The following is a 15,543-nucleotide window of genomic DNA, read 5'->3' on the forward strand; positions in this document are numbered from 1 at the left end:
TTTAGGGTGCCCACACACCTTACGATAATCGTACGATAATCGCGGGAAATCCCGCGATCGTACGATTATCGTAAGGTGTGTGGAAGCCGTGCGACCTCTTCTACTGTAAGGTTGCACGACTTTTAACTTACGAACATGTTCGAAAACCCGCCGAGCATCATACGATGTTCGGCAGGTGTGTAGCATGTTCATACGATAAAAGCCGGACGGGCCGGTGTGCGCAATAAACACTGCCCGTTCGGCATTGCGGTCATCGGAAGCCCGCCCCTCAGGGGGGCGCGGCTTTTTCGATCATCGCAAGTACGATCTGCCTGTCCAAGATAGGAAGAGCGTACGTTTTTTTTAATTATCTTACAACCATCGCAAGACAAAAGTCTTGCGATGGTTGTAAGGTGTGTGCCCAGCATTAGAAACCTGAATTAAAGAATCCAGTGATTAGAGACATACAGGGCCTCCCATTACTGACCACTTTCTGAAAATGATAACTAGCTGGCTGACAAACTGATCATATGATTTTAATGGGTTGTTGTTGAGTTACTAAAAAGGCAAATAGGCTGTTAGGAATCTGACAGCCTTTTCCCTAATCAGATCGGCATCTAACAAGTTACACAGCAGGGAAATCCTCCCCTGTCACGGAGCCTCAGCGGTGAGGAGCAAGTGAGGGGCAGGGAGGATCCTCCCTGTCTCCTCCCTTCCTCCTTTACACTAGCTTAGGGAGGGTTGGGGACGGGGCTTCATCCGGTGTGGGAGGAGCTTCGGTTGGCAGGAGTTGGAGCTTCGTCGGGGGTAGGGGGCTTTGGTCGGAGCAAGAGGTACCGCACGTCACTGATGTACAGTTTCCATTGTTTTAAAGGTTGCAGGGGTGTAACAATAGCCATAGCAGCCCAGGCAGCTGCTATGTGTCCTGGGGGGAAAGGGGGCTTTTGACCCTGTACTCCTTATGGCATTTCCAATCAAGAAGAGTTGATATCAGATGTACGGAAAGACACTGTGCAGACAGCTTTCCTGCTACCTGTCCTTGATTTAGATGTAAAGGGTTTGCCATGGGGCCCTATTAAACCTTTGCTATGGGGCCCCATGATATGTAGTTACGCCCCTGAAAGGTTGGCATTAAATTGCAACTGAAGCCAAACTGTTTTTTTTTGTTCCCGATAAAATGGAGAAGGCTTAGAACCCTTGTCATATATGTATTGCTGTCTGTGTCCCAGTTAAGCAGGTTCACTCTCTCTATTTGTCCCAGTGAACATTGTTACTAAAAGGGAAGATGAAAATAAATCCCAAATTTTCATTGTCACCCCATAACAGGAATAGGTGGACAATCTTCCAATGGTAACCCTGCTGACCACCAGGGATTTCTTTCACTTTAGAGAAATTACTTCTCACTTCCTGTAGTGGCTAATGGGCAGGAAAGTAAAGGGAAATCTCCCCAGTGGGGCACAGATGAAATCTCCCCAGTGGGGCACAAAAAAACTGACAGTGGTCCCTTATTATATCCAAAACTAAAAAGCTTTGACTTTATTTTCACGTTATTAGCCAACTGTGTTATGCTGATTGAATAAAACAAAAAACGTTGTATGCTGCAGAGGTAAGAAGCTAATAACGTGTCTACAGATACTAAAATCATGGTGCCTGGAGTTTAGCTTTTTGGACTGCTATGTGCTACAGCAGCATGCACAGCATCGTTGCTCTTTGCATGTCCATACTAAATAATCTAAGTACAGCAAGAAGTAATGAAGGTGTTGCCCTAAACCACTAGACAGCAAGTTTCACTTTTCAGGCTGTACTAAAAGGATGCATTTAAATTCAGTCTGATACTATTTTGTATTAGGAATTAAACCCAGAAAACACTGCCGAAAATATATTCCTATTCTACATGCATATCGTAAATATTTTTATTTAAAATGTGAGATTTTATAAAAAATACAAATCCAGTACAATTTCCGTTTAAACATGTAGGTCTTCAACTAAAATATAAGATAATATATTTTTTTTAATGAAAGGAAACAATAGATGCGAGTTGTTATTTTGTTGGTCTGTCTGCCCTCCGCTGGTCAAATCTTGTACTGCATTTGTACAGTTTAAAAAAATCTGCCACAAAGTAGTTGGTAGATTCCTGTGGAGCTGATAACCAAACTTAATTAAGTAAAGAATATGCTTGAAATAGGACAACATATACTCTGCTTGTAACCTGTCTATTACAAGTAAACAACTGGTACGTTCTCCTTTTCAGACAGAAATATGACACATACAAATGTTGGAAATGAGTGTGCCACCTTGGGAAGAGTTGGCATCCACACTATGACATCTGTAGGACAAGATGACCTGAGAAAGCTGTCAGCTCAAACCATTTTAGAAGGGTATTCAATCTTTTGATGACTTAAATGTATTGGCTTGTGCAATGTTTCTTGCGGCTTGTGCCTTTCCTTCAAGCTTCCTTCTGTGCTTTTTGGCCATGTATTTACATTGTGAAAGCTGCTCTTGTATCCTGTGCCAATATTAATCAAAATACTGCCCAAGCACATTTTTAGGTAGATAAAAAGCACAAAAACACATCAGGAAGAAGGAAATTGACGCATTTTTGAAAATTGTAACACATAGTAAAACAGTACAAAGAACAAAGGGGTCTATTCACGAAGCTGCCGAAGGATCTGGCCATAGCTTTGGCCGATTTTTCTATTCTGACATCGCGGGGATGATTTACTAACCTAGACACACGCACGCACCAGGTGTGTGTGATTTTCACACAGCAAAACTTATTTATCAAAAAGTCTCTAAAAGCATATTTCCACTAATGCCATATATGGAAAAATCATGCACATGATGCATATATAATGCTGCTTCACAGTTTAGACAAAAATGGTTAGCTCATGCATTTACATTCCTGCATTCATCAACGCAAGCAACACAACGTAGAGCTAATTTACACAACATCACCTTGCAATTCATGCTTGGCTTTGCACAACACACCTGCTGGGTGTGTACACACTACAAAGGTGTTTAGATTCCACCCATAGATCATGCTGGGAGGGAACACACTACAGAGGTGTATACATGTTCGTGGTGTGTTTATAAGGTTAGTAAATCAACCCCCTCGTGTCAGAATAAAGAAAAAAAAGACACAGCACTGTTTCTCTCCTTGGCGGCCGGGAGCGGGAGGCTCCCAGAGCGCCCGGGAGAGTTTTTTTTAATTTTTTTTATTTTACAGCAGCAGATAGGAAACTATTGGACAGAGCTAGCTGTGACTGCTAGCGCCGCACAATCGTTTGCTATTTACTTTTTTCACTATTTTTCTGAAACAATCACCTCCATGTGGCAAGTCAGGTTTGTTATCCAATTCAATGCTCTGGATGACTGAAATGCACCTATGGATGCAGCTTCTTGATTTGAGCTCCTAATCCCAAACCCTTCCATATCTCGTCCATAGCCCATCCATCACAGTTTTGGGCTAATAATGAGATAGAGAGGTGGAGCAAAGAGTTCATTACGCTGGGTCTAGAAATGCACAGTGAATTGCCCATGGATTAGGAGCTGCCACCATGGATAATTTACTTATTTACTATGTTGACATGCTTTAAAAGATAAGTGCAGTTATAATTTATAAACGTTAATACATATCCAGTGGACAGTCCGGCAAATCAAGTTAAAAAAGGAGCTAGAAGGCCTCAACAACAAGGAATAATTAGGTTATCTCAACTTTTTAACCTTAGAAAGGTACTTATGATGAGAAATGATTGCTACCTACAAATTAATCAATGGTGACAGTAAGGGTGGTAGCAACTTGATTAATCCTCAATCCCTAAAGAGGACACATGGGCACAATTTAAGGTTAGAGGAAAGAAAGTTTAATCTACAATTGCCGGGGAGGTTCTTTACAGTCAGAGCAACAAAAATGTGGGACTCCCTTCCCCAGGTAGAGGTAACAGCTAGCAGCTTAACATACTATGTACACCCCGGTCCGTACACACGTGAAGCAGCACACTGAGTTGCCAACTTCCTGCACATACTTCCACAAATATCAAACCACCACCCTTTTTTTTTGGGGGGGGGGGGGGTCCCATTATCAACAAGTACTGAGCAAACTGCAGTATAACAACAACCAGGACAAACAACCAGGACAAACAACCAGGAACAATCATCCATTGTTCTGATCTGGTAAACTTCCCATGGATTATTGCACTTCTCATTTTCTCATTGCTCTTGACCCCAACCACAATAAATGAGCTCAACAGAATCTAGCATACTTCCCTGACACTGCAAAACCAAACCACAAAACAGCTTACAGCCTCACCGTTCTTACAATATGTCCTAATTAGCAAGGAGAGTGAAGAGAAATACATGTTATTTTAAAACAGGTGACTTCTCAGTAAAATGTCTAGAGACTTGAGGTAAGCCATGATTAGCATCCTAATTACCTGTCTTGTCACTGGCTCCCCTGGGGGCAAAATAATTTTTCCCTAAGGCATTTTTTACAGCCACTAGTTAACAAAAGAAGACCTGTCTCCTACCGGCCGCGCACGACCCTGTCCTGTAGGAAGATCTGCAAGAGCAGAGCAAGCAAGCGCTGATTATATTATTTTCTATATAGAGAAAGATATGAAACTTTTATCACAAACATACTTCATCCACAGTCAGCTGAGTCAGGGGGAACATATGTCTGGTTTTAGCACTTGACTGATTCATGAGAGAACTGGCAGATATCTCACCACTTATCTATAACAACCCTTATGATTTCTTTTAATACACCTCTGACTTGGTAGTTAAAGCTGCAGCAGTCAATGTAAACAGCATACTTGGCTCTACAAATGATTAAGGTTTACACACACATTGGAACTGTCCCGTCTGCTATATTCCTGCTACGGTCCTGTTTGTTTCTGATCTGTTTCGTTTATTTTGATCATGGTAGGACTAAGTTTTAAGATGTAAGATGTAGAAGAGGTACATTTGACAACTACTATGCTACAGTATATTTGAAAACCTGAGTGACACCATACTCTCCCATAGTCCTAGCAGACCTGATATTGGTATGTGAAGGAATGTAGAAAACAGGGTTAAATAGTAAGAGCTTAAGGTATTACCTGGTATATAAGGTGGGGGTTAAAGGTGAATCTGTGGCCAGGCTGGACACTGAACTATTTATATATTCTTAATAAGCAGTAGTTAAGTTTTAAAACAAGCCCTCACTGATCTCTGTAGCTGCAGGCACTGCGGAGCAAATCATTCTGGAATTTCACAGCAGAAACACTGAAGTCAATTTTCTCAGCAGCTAATCTCAAACCCAACACCCGACCCCCGCGTCCCTTTGTTCTCAGCAGCAATGCAGCCCTATAATCCCTAATATAGACACAGACCTAAAGCTGTGGTAAAATGGAGCTGAGCTGCTGAGAGATGGACTTGAATGACTTCAGTGCTTCTGCTGTTAACTTTAAATGTTAATTGATCCACAGAGCCTGCAGTTAGCCACATTTAAATTAGTGCTGGATCTAGGTGGCACTGGAACCACTTGTGTGTATGTCTGGGCAAAATTAAAATAAAATATTCAGTGCTTCACTTCTTCTTCCCATGTTTTATTCCTTTAAAATTGCTGTATTGGTCTACCAAGAACCCAGTGCACTCCTAACTTCCTATTTCAGCTGACAACACAATAAGCTCAATTCACAAAGCAAACGTTCCAGGATACGGATCCTTATTTCCAAAAAAGTGATGACCATTTAGTGTGGAGTCCAATGAGATTTGAAAATTGAAGTCACATGGTTAAAATAAAGATCCTTTTCCTTGAGTTAAAGCTTTGTGAGTTGAGCCTAACACCTCTTCTGCAGTGAAATTCCCATCAGTGCTGTCAGCTCTGCAAAGTTTTCTCCTTCGTGACTACAGAACACCCTCTACCCCACCGCAAAACTACTCATACACTCCCTTGTTATCTCTCGTCTTGACTATTGTAACTCCCTCCTCATTGGCCTTCCACCACACAGGATATCCCCCCTTCAGTCTATCATGAATGCAGCTGCCAGACTCATTCACCTTACCAACCGCTAAATATTTTTTGTGATTTCAGTGCAGGAGCACTGTGTTGTCAGTGAAAACAGGTAGTTAGGAACACACTGGATTTTGGGCAGATTGACAATTATATTTGATACTTTCAGCATTTGTAAATAGATAAAACATGCTCATGCATACAATTTATATACTGGGCAGTAGAAAGGTTTCTTGCTCCGGCTGTGCTCTGTGTGGTAATTTTTGTGTCAATTTTTACAGTATGGAGGTTGCTGGTGTCTCGTGATATCATTACATTGTGCCACTGATGGTCATTTAGTGGCTTGTTAGAGCTCCCTTTAATTAGATTTGCACCATTGCCTAAGTCGAAAACATAATGTAGATACCTAAAAGACAAGGAGAGTTTTTGTTTATACCACAGCTATCATCATTTTCCTAGTGTTTTTTTCTGTGTAATACATTGACTTAGTTTTCGGTAATCATACTTAATTCAGCACCGTACAACAGATTTATGTGGAAAAGGATAAACAACAATGAAATAAACAACACATTTATCCAGGCATTTCCAATAAAGCAAAGAGGGTAACAATGATGTGTGAAGTGCAGTCATCTAAGACAATTAGAGATGAAATCTAAATGTTGATGCAACCACACTTTGCTTTTTAAAATAAGCTCAAATTAGGTCATTACATTCATGTCATTGGCAGCAACAATACAATTCTGTAGTCTACTGCACTCGCAATCTATTGAAGCAGCTGAAAAATAATAGTACACTGAGGACATCTAGTGGGCATACAAAGGAAGAAACTCAAGAGAACTTGAAAGTGTTTATTGATTGAATATGTGGACCAAAGTGGAGAAATGTATCCACCTTTGTACTCTCATCCACCACAAAAAAAGCTTTAAAAATATTTGAAAATAAATCTGGGTCTGAAGAAAACACTATAGCAAAAAAAGATTGTTTTTTGGTCAATGTATATGGTTAATACCTGTAATGCAAATATTTTCAGGTCTATTCACTAAAGGGTGAAGAGTTTGGGGAAGGCAGGAGAAGTGAACAATCTAGGACAACATAGCTGTATTGGAAACATTCTCCAATTCAGCCCACTTTCCAGTTCAGCTATGTTGTCCTAGATTGTTCACTTCTCATGCCTTCTGCAAACTCTTCACCCTTTAGTAAATAGACCCCTTAGTATATGAATATGTGTTGTATTACACTTGCCCTTATTTATATTTTTCCTGCACATTAACATGCTATCCAAGCTGTTCAGAAAAAGTGACAGTAACAGGGGTTGGAACAACTATTATATTGAGAAGGATGCTTAGAAAATTTTTTACTTCTGGTTTACTCCTGTTTTACAACCCCAATTCCAAGAAAGTTGGGATGCTGTGTAAAATGTACAAAAAACAGAATGCAATGATCTGCAGATCTCATAAACCTATATTTAATTCACAATAGAAAATAGAAAACATCTAGAATGTTTAAACTGATAAAATTTACCATTTTAAGAAAAACATATTTTAACTTTGAAATCGATGGCAGCAACACGTTTTAAAAAAGTTGGGACAAAGCAACAAAAAGCTGACAAAGTAAGTGGCACTAACAAGGAAGAGCTGGAAGAACATTTTGCAATGAATTAAGTGAATTTGCAACAGGTCAGTAACATGATTGGTTATAAAAAGTGCATCTTAGAGAGTCAGAGTGACTCAGAAGTAAAGATGGGCAGGGGTTCACCAATTTGCATCTAAAAATTGTCAAACAATTTCAGAATAATGTTCCTCAATGTACAATCACAGAGTCTTTAAATATATCATCATCTACAGTACATAATATCATCAAAAGATTCAGAGAATCTGAAGAAATGTCTGTGCAAAGGACAAGGCTAAAGCGCAATATTGGATGCCTGTGATCTTCGGGTCCTCAGGTGGCACTGCATTAAAAACAGCCATGATTCTGTGATGGACATCACTGCATGGGCTCAAGAATACTTGCAAAAAATCCCTGTCTGTGAACACAGTTTGCTGTGCCATCCAAAATTGCAAGTTAAAGCTATATTCGAAAAAGAAGCCACATGTGGACATGATCCAGAAATGTTGCTGTCTTCTTTGGGTCAAAGCTCATTTAAAATGGTCTGTTGGGCGCCACATGCTCCAGGCTAAACAGGAGAGGGACCTTCCAGCTTGTTATCAGCGCTTAGTTCATAAGCCTGCATTTGTAATGGATTGGAGGTGCATTAGTGCATATGGAATGGGCAGCTTACACACCTGGAAAGGTACCATCAATGCTGAAATATATATCCAAGTTTTAGAGCAGCATATGCTATCATCCAGACTTCTTTTTTCAGGGAAGGCCTTGCATACTGCAGCAGAGAAATGTTAAACCGCACTAGATGCATGGCTTCATAGTAGATGAGTTTTGGTGTTTAACTGGCTTGCCTGCAGTCCAGACCTTTCACCAATTAAAAATATTGGCACATCTTGAAAAGAAAAATACAACAAAGAAGACCCAGGACTGTTCTGCAGTTAGAACCCAATATCAGGCAAGAATGGGACAACATTCCTCTCTCAAAACTCCAGCAAAAAAGGTCTCCTCAATTCCCAGACATTTACATAATTTCTTGTTAAAAGAGGAGGGGATGCTACACTGTTTCTCAGTTTAAACATTTGATATGTTTCCTATTTTTTATTGTGAATAAAATATGGGTTTATGAAATTTGCAAATAATTGCATTCTGTTTTTTGTAGATTTTACAAAATGTCCCAACTTTTTTAGAATTAGGGGTTGTACAAAAAAAAAAGTTACTGCAACTTAAAAAGTGAGCTTTAATTTAGTTGTTACTTTTTATTTTGTCCATAGTTCAACAAATTTAGCGGCATAATTTTTGAATAAGTTATATATAAAAAAATTAATTACTTAATTAGTATAGCTTATGAGTTGTTCTAGGCTGAGTTTTTGGAAACTGACTAGCACTGAATATGCACTAAACTAATCTGGTAAAAAAAAAAAAGTGCTACATGTAAAATCTGCAAAGTTTGTCATCAGTTTAAAATTCTTGAATGCATCAATACACCAGTCAGAGGCGGAGCTATAGATCTAAGGACCCCAAAGAAAATATGGGACACCCCTCTTCGTACTGCCACTGCACCCTTTGCTTCATCTTAGAATTTAATGGCACCATTCAATTTTTCAGCTCGGATCCCTAATTATTTGTTTACATTACAGTAAGGTGACTCCATCTGGGAAGAGTGATATTATAATCAACTCACTGAATAGTAACTGTAGGTGGGGCTAGACTGCATCAACAAATTAATAAGCCAGCCATTGTATGTGCCAGAATCCAAGCAAAACTGAAACAACAATAGTCATTATGTCCTCTGTACCTACCCTTTAACCAGTTCAACAACGATAAAGTCATTGCCATCACCACTGTTATAAAGAATAAGGCCATCTGGTGACGTGGTCTTGAACTGAAAGAAGAGGTGCATAGAGGTATATGCCTGCAAAGTGGCCAAGGCAACGTAGCTGGCTTTTGTCTTAAATGTAACTGGATCAGCAATGATGTTTCTGAACCCGAAGCGGGCATTCAGTTCACAATAATCAATATCTCCATTCTTGCAGAGGTCAATGTATGGCATGCTGTTGAAGGTTAGGCTTTGTAGATGGCCAATGAAATTGGAAGGGACAGCTGTCAGGTAACGACGCTCAGTTATGATTCCAGTTTCAATGTTGTGGAATTCCAGTCTTGTGTGGTCACCAGCCATTTGACCTGGGAATAAAAGAAGTGATAATAGTAAAAATGAAATGCAAAAATAGTATATTTTCAGTTTATCTGATTGCCTGACAGGCTACGTATGCTGGACTACAGTATTCTTCAGGTACTAACAGGAAATCAGCTGTTCAAAGCAAAATATAATTTGGCAGTCCTATTTTATTTGATCTTCCTTTGTTCTCTCTAGTTTCCTTTGTTGGCCTGTCTGTGGAAAGAGAGTTTAAACATCCCCTGACAAGAGACAGTTGAAAGGGAGCTAAGCTCACCCTTTGTAAATGAACAAAGATCCCCTTTGGTTGTTTCTTTCTCTCAGCTGGTTCCAAAATTATGATTAAAACTAAAATATAAAAGTGAAACATGCACCACATCATAATTAGGGTCCTATAGTATACTGGAGTTTTGGAATGCCCCAATAAAGTTAGTAAAAACAGAACTCTAGTAAACCTAGTATGTTGTAAAATAGATGAGGGAGGATATTTCTAGTGTAATACAAGTTCTGTAACACTTATAAAGGTAATAATGGTACATATATTATTTTCTAGTTAGTTTAGTTACAGCTTTTCTAAAGCATTAAAGGTGTGTGCGTGTGTGTGATAAGATTTAGCGTATTATCCATGTATGTACAAAGCAATTTGTTCTACAATATAGTTAACTTTTCTGAAATAATATAGAGAATACAAAAACCTCTACAAAGGCATTGGCTGTACTGTTGCTGAGTAGTGTTCGGCTCGATGTTCGAGCCGAACGTGAGTTCGACTCGAACATCGGCAGTTATTGTGTTTGGCGAACACACACACTGTCAGGGTGTTCGGCGGGATGTTCGCCCGCTGAGCCTCCCTCACAACACGCTGTGCTTTGTGAGCCCTGATTGGCTAAAGCCTTGCACCTGACCACAGGTCAGGTACAAGACTTTGCACAATCAGGGCACAGAGAACTGTGAAGCCATGATTGGGCGAAGTCATGATGACTCTGCCCAATCATGGATCACCTGTCACAACTGTAAACAGTTGGGCGGAGCTAGTTGTCACTCTGCCCCTTTATTAAAGGGGTACCCTGATGTGAATAAGCCCCCTGCCCACAGACCCCCACAACCAACGCCCCAGGGCTTGTGGGGAAGAGGCCCTTGTCCCCATTGGCACAGGACAAGGTGCTTTTCCAGGGGCAACCCTGGAAAAGCACCCTCCCAGTGCCGAGGGCATATGGCCTGGTATGGAAGGGAGGGGCGTTCGCTCGTCCTTACCCCTTTCCAACCCTGCCAGGCCTATGCTCGGATCAAGGGTCTGGTATAGAATTTAGGACTTCATGTTTTCCCCCTCATTTTTCCTCCTTAAAATTCCTACCAGACCTTAAGTGCCTGGTATTACTTTAAGGGGAAACCCCGCACACTTTTTTTTTTTTTTTTACATGGGGTCCTTCCTCAATATTCCTATCAGACTTTAAGGATCTGGTATGAGTTTGAGGGGGAACCCCACACACTTTTTTTTTACATGGGGTCCTTCCTAAATATTCCTTCCAGAACTTAATGGTCTGGTATGACTTTTGGGGGTAACCCCACACTTTAAAAAAATGTGGTCCCTCCTAACATTCCTACCAGACCCAAAGGTGTTGTTTGGGAGGGGGAACTGCACTTTTTTCTTTAGAAATTTCAGTTTTGCGCAGGTTCTATACATTGTGCAGATTTACCACTTTACAGGCAGTTTAAGGGGACCCCCCAGGCACGATATTTAAAGTAATTTTTCATTTTTATTGTTACCCTTTAAGTGATGTTAAAATCACTGCTCCTTTAAAAACTGTATTTTTGTAACTTTTTTTCCATTGATTTGTGTCCCCCAGGGCAGTACCCGGATCCCCATACACCTTTTATGGCCAATAACTTGAATATAACCCCTCATAAAGGGGACAATTAGGCTCACTATTGCTGAGCACACTGTGGGCCATGTTCCTTGGCAAGCCTCCTAAAGGTCACACTTCTAATCCTTAGTGACTGATAGGTAAATCACTAGGAATTGGTCTGTTTGCTAGAGGCTCAGAGGAAACTTGCAGAGGGTGGTATACAGGGCAGCTACCAGACCCACTAACTAAGACAGCAGTGCACACATTGGGGTGCAAATTTGGTCTGATCACTCTCCCATCTTTTGCACGATAACAACAACAGATATTCTAAAATCACAAGCAACATGGAGGTTAAACGAGACATTATTACAAGATCCAGTCACTAAACAGGCGGTTACTCAGGCAATTACAAATTTTGTGACTGACCATGAATATGACCACACAAAACCTACAATAAAATGGGAAGCCCTGAAATGTGTTATCCGGGGAATTCTAATTTCACACGGGACCTGATTAAAAAAAAGAGAAATGAAGGTATTAGAACCCTATTAGAGGAAATATATCAATTGGAGTGCAAACATAAAAGTAATGGAGATATAGAGGCCTTCCAAGAATTACAACTAAAAAGGACAGAGTTACATCAAAAATTAGATGTAGTTTACCAACGATACAAAGATTGCTCTCAACGTAACATGTACGAGTTCGGAAATAAGAGCAGAACATCTGTAGCACGTGCGATTAGAGCCAGACAAGGGAGACTGTATATTTCCAAAATTTGTGGTCCAAAACAGACTATGGTTCATACCTCAGAGAAGATAGCAGAAGTGTTTGTTAACTATTATACTGATTTATATAATATAGGGGAGGGGAAATCTATAACTGAGAGGGATTTAGAAAAAGAATTGAAGACCCAATATGTCGCCCAGACTGCACTACCTAGGCTGGGGAGCGATATCATAGAATCATTAAATATTCCCTTCACACCAGAAGAGATAAAAGAGGTGATTCATTCGATGCCGATGGGGAAGAGCCCGGGCCCTGATGGGCTGACAGGGACATTTTACAGGTCGTTGTCAGGGGAATTGGCCCCAATTATGTATACCACTTTTAATGCTATCAGTGAGGAGGGTGGATTTCCTCAACAGAGCCAGGAAGCCTATATAACCTTGATACATAAAGAAAAGACAGACCCGACACAGTGTGCAAGTTATAGGCCAATCTCCCTGATAAATGTGGACTTGAAAATATACACCAAAATCATAGCTCAGCGTTTACAACCCCACATCGAGTCAGTAATAGATCCGGATCAGGCGAGGTGTGTCCCTGGCAGGGAGGCCAGGGACAATACCGTTAGAACAATATCTCTTATCCAATATGCCCACAGACGTGGATACCCGCTGTGCCTGTTATCAGTGGATGCCGAGAAGGCCTTTGATAGGCTGGATTGGAGTTTCATGAAGGCATCATTAGATCAAATAGGGATACCACACTTAATTACAAAAAATCATGGCATTATATACCACTTCTACAGCCCGTATACGGATTAATGGTATATTATCAGACCCAGTAAAAATAACTAATAGGACTCGTCAGGTATGCCCACTTTCCCCCTTGCCGTATATTATTGCAATGGAACACATAGCTATGGCAATACGAAGGAATATAGATATTGGAGGAATGAAAATTAAGGACAGAACACATAAACTAAGTATTTTTGCGGATGACTGGTTGTTATACATCACAAATCCTAGAATAGCATTCCCGTTGGCCCTGGAGGAGATAGAACAATTCGGGCGAGTAAGTAATTAATGTAAGTAAGTCTCAGTGTCTGGATGTAACTCTCCCCCAGGGCGAGCGGGAGATTCTGAGACTTAATTTTTCATCGTATGGGCCGCAGTAGCGATTAATTATTTAGGTGTAAAAATCCCTGCAGATTTAAAAAAATTATACGAGCTTAATTATATACCCCTCTTGGAGATGGCACAAAAACGAATGGAGGCATGAAGAAAGAGCAAACACTTGTGGCTAGGTAGGATGGCTTTATTTAAGATGGACATCCTCCCAAGATTTATTTACATGTTCCAGACGACCCCGGCAAAAATCCCCCGGTTACATTTTCGTAGACTACGATCATTGCTTCTTAAATACACTTGGGGCACCGCAGGGGCGCGGCTGAGGTATGATATTTTGGTTAAAAGATCAGAAGGGGGGGGGAGCCTACCACATATGGAGATTTATTATAGGTCAGCGACCCTGAATAGAATGATGGATTGGTTCTGCCCGGTGCGTCCTAAACTCGGGGTAACTATATAACAGGCTGAGGTCACAACACCCTTGACATCATTATCATTTATTCGCCCGGAAAAACGGCCGCGCGGGTGGAGCCAATCTGTCGTAACTGGTACGATATTAAATATATGGGATGCACGGATTAAGAATTATGGTGTATTATCCTATGTGGGTCCACTGACACCCATCCTCGGTAATCCAGATTTTCCGCAGGGACTTGGAGTTAGAGGATTTTTGAGATGGAAGACCTCGAGGCACTCCCCAATATCCCAAGCAGTGAATGAAATGGGAATACTCCCCCTGATAGAGCTCCCTGCCACCGGGAGTGGCGAGCCAAGGCAGATGGCTTCAGTACTTCCAACTCAAACATTTTTTCAATCATCTGTGTTCTCAGGGATACACAGAAAGAGAATTTACTCCAATCGAAAAAATGATCGTAAACAAACCGGGAGGTAAGCAGAGGGTGTCAAGAATATACAATATACTACTATACTCAATGCACTCGGATCTGCCTTATTATATTAGGGAATGGGAACGTGAAATAGGAAAGACATTCGCAAAAGAGTAATGACATAAAGTTCTCCTATTAATTTTTAAATCTAGCACTTCAGCTAAAATACAGGAGAGGAATTTCAAAATAGCAACTAGGTGGTATAGATGCCCAACAACAGTACATAAAATAAACCCTCAGGCAACAAAGATGTGTTGGAGATGAGGATTGGAAGAGGGCACAATGCTGCACATATGGTGGACGTGCCAGGGGATAAAGCGCTTCTGGGGACTTGTCTTTGAGATAGCAGGCAGAATTACGGGATTAAAATGGCCGGAAACCCCAAAAGTAGCATTATTATCAATGCTTCCGGGCTTGGTGAAAAGGATCAAGGAGGGACTGGTATGCCCCGTATTGGCAGCAGCAAGGACGATAATCCCAAGACACTGGAGACAATCAAAGACCCCCTAGATTCGGAAATGGGTGGTAGAAATGAGTCATATAATGCGCATGGAAAAATTGACAGCTCGCTTATATGATAGACACTTAATATTTATTGAAAAATGGAGACCATGGAGAACTTTCTTGGGCTCAATTGAGATTTGCCAATATTTATAAGAAATTAATATCTTGCTTCTCTACTTCCCTAGGGGGGGGGTGGAGGATGGATGGGTATGACAGGAGCAAGTAGTAGTTTTATTCTTAAGAATTGTTAGGAGCAAAGGTATGAGAACGAGGAAGCTGTTGTGGGTTTAAAGGCAGTAAATACCTTTGTTTTGTGTTATAAGAGTTTTATAAGTGTGTACTTTGTAATGATAATAGGATAGTTTAGGAGATAATCGTTTTTAAACATTAGCTTTCCACTCGTGCCATTTGAAATTACCAAATAACCACAGTAATAGTTGTTGGACTTAGGTGCTATTGTCATTTTTGTATAACTTGGATGTTGATTTTGTATATGAAAAGTAATCAAAATAAAGAAAAATATATTCTTTAAAAAAAAAAAAAAACTAAGAAAGAAGTAAATAGAGTAGTAAAAGGGCTGTGGCCCAACTGGTCACAGTTGTTGACAGGTTACCAGTCTTCTCAGACTGAATATAGGCATTTATGCAAGAGCATCAGGATATTGGTATGCTCCTGAGCTGGTTAAGTGGTTCAAAGTTTGCTATGC

At 40.5% G+C, this 15,543-nt stretch overlaps 1 protein-coding gene across 1 annotated transcript in view; it reads right to left on the bottom strand.

Moving 5' to 3' along the window:
* The window catches only part of LOC108789430 (neurexin-1), a 706,321-nt gene that overhangs the window by 486,582 nt on the left and 204,196 nt on the right, over positions 1–15,543 (bottom strand). Inside the window, exons 9-10 of the mRNA XM_018559452.1 lie at positions 9,376–9,757; positions 6,195–6,377 (exon numbers count right to left, since the gene is read on the bottom strand). Coding sequence (XP_018414954.1) covers positions 6,195–6,377; positions 9,376–9,757 — 565 coding nt within the window. The remainder of the gene's footprint in view (positions 1–6,194; positions 6,378–9,375; positions 9,758–15,543) is intronic.

Source organism: Nanorana parkeri, unplaced genomic scaffold (assembly GCF_000935625.1).
Source record: "Nanorana parkeri isolate BGI_ZX_2015 unplaced genomic scaffold, ASM93562v1 scaffold396, whole genome shotgun sequence".
Classification (NCBI taxonomy): domain Eukaryota; kingdom Metazoa; phylum Chordata; class Amphibia; order Anura; family Dicroglossidae; genus Nanorana; species Nanorana parkeri.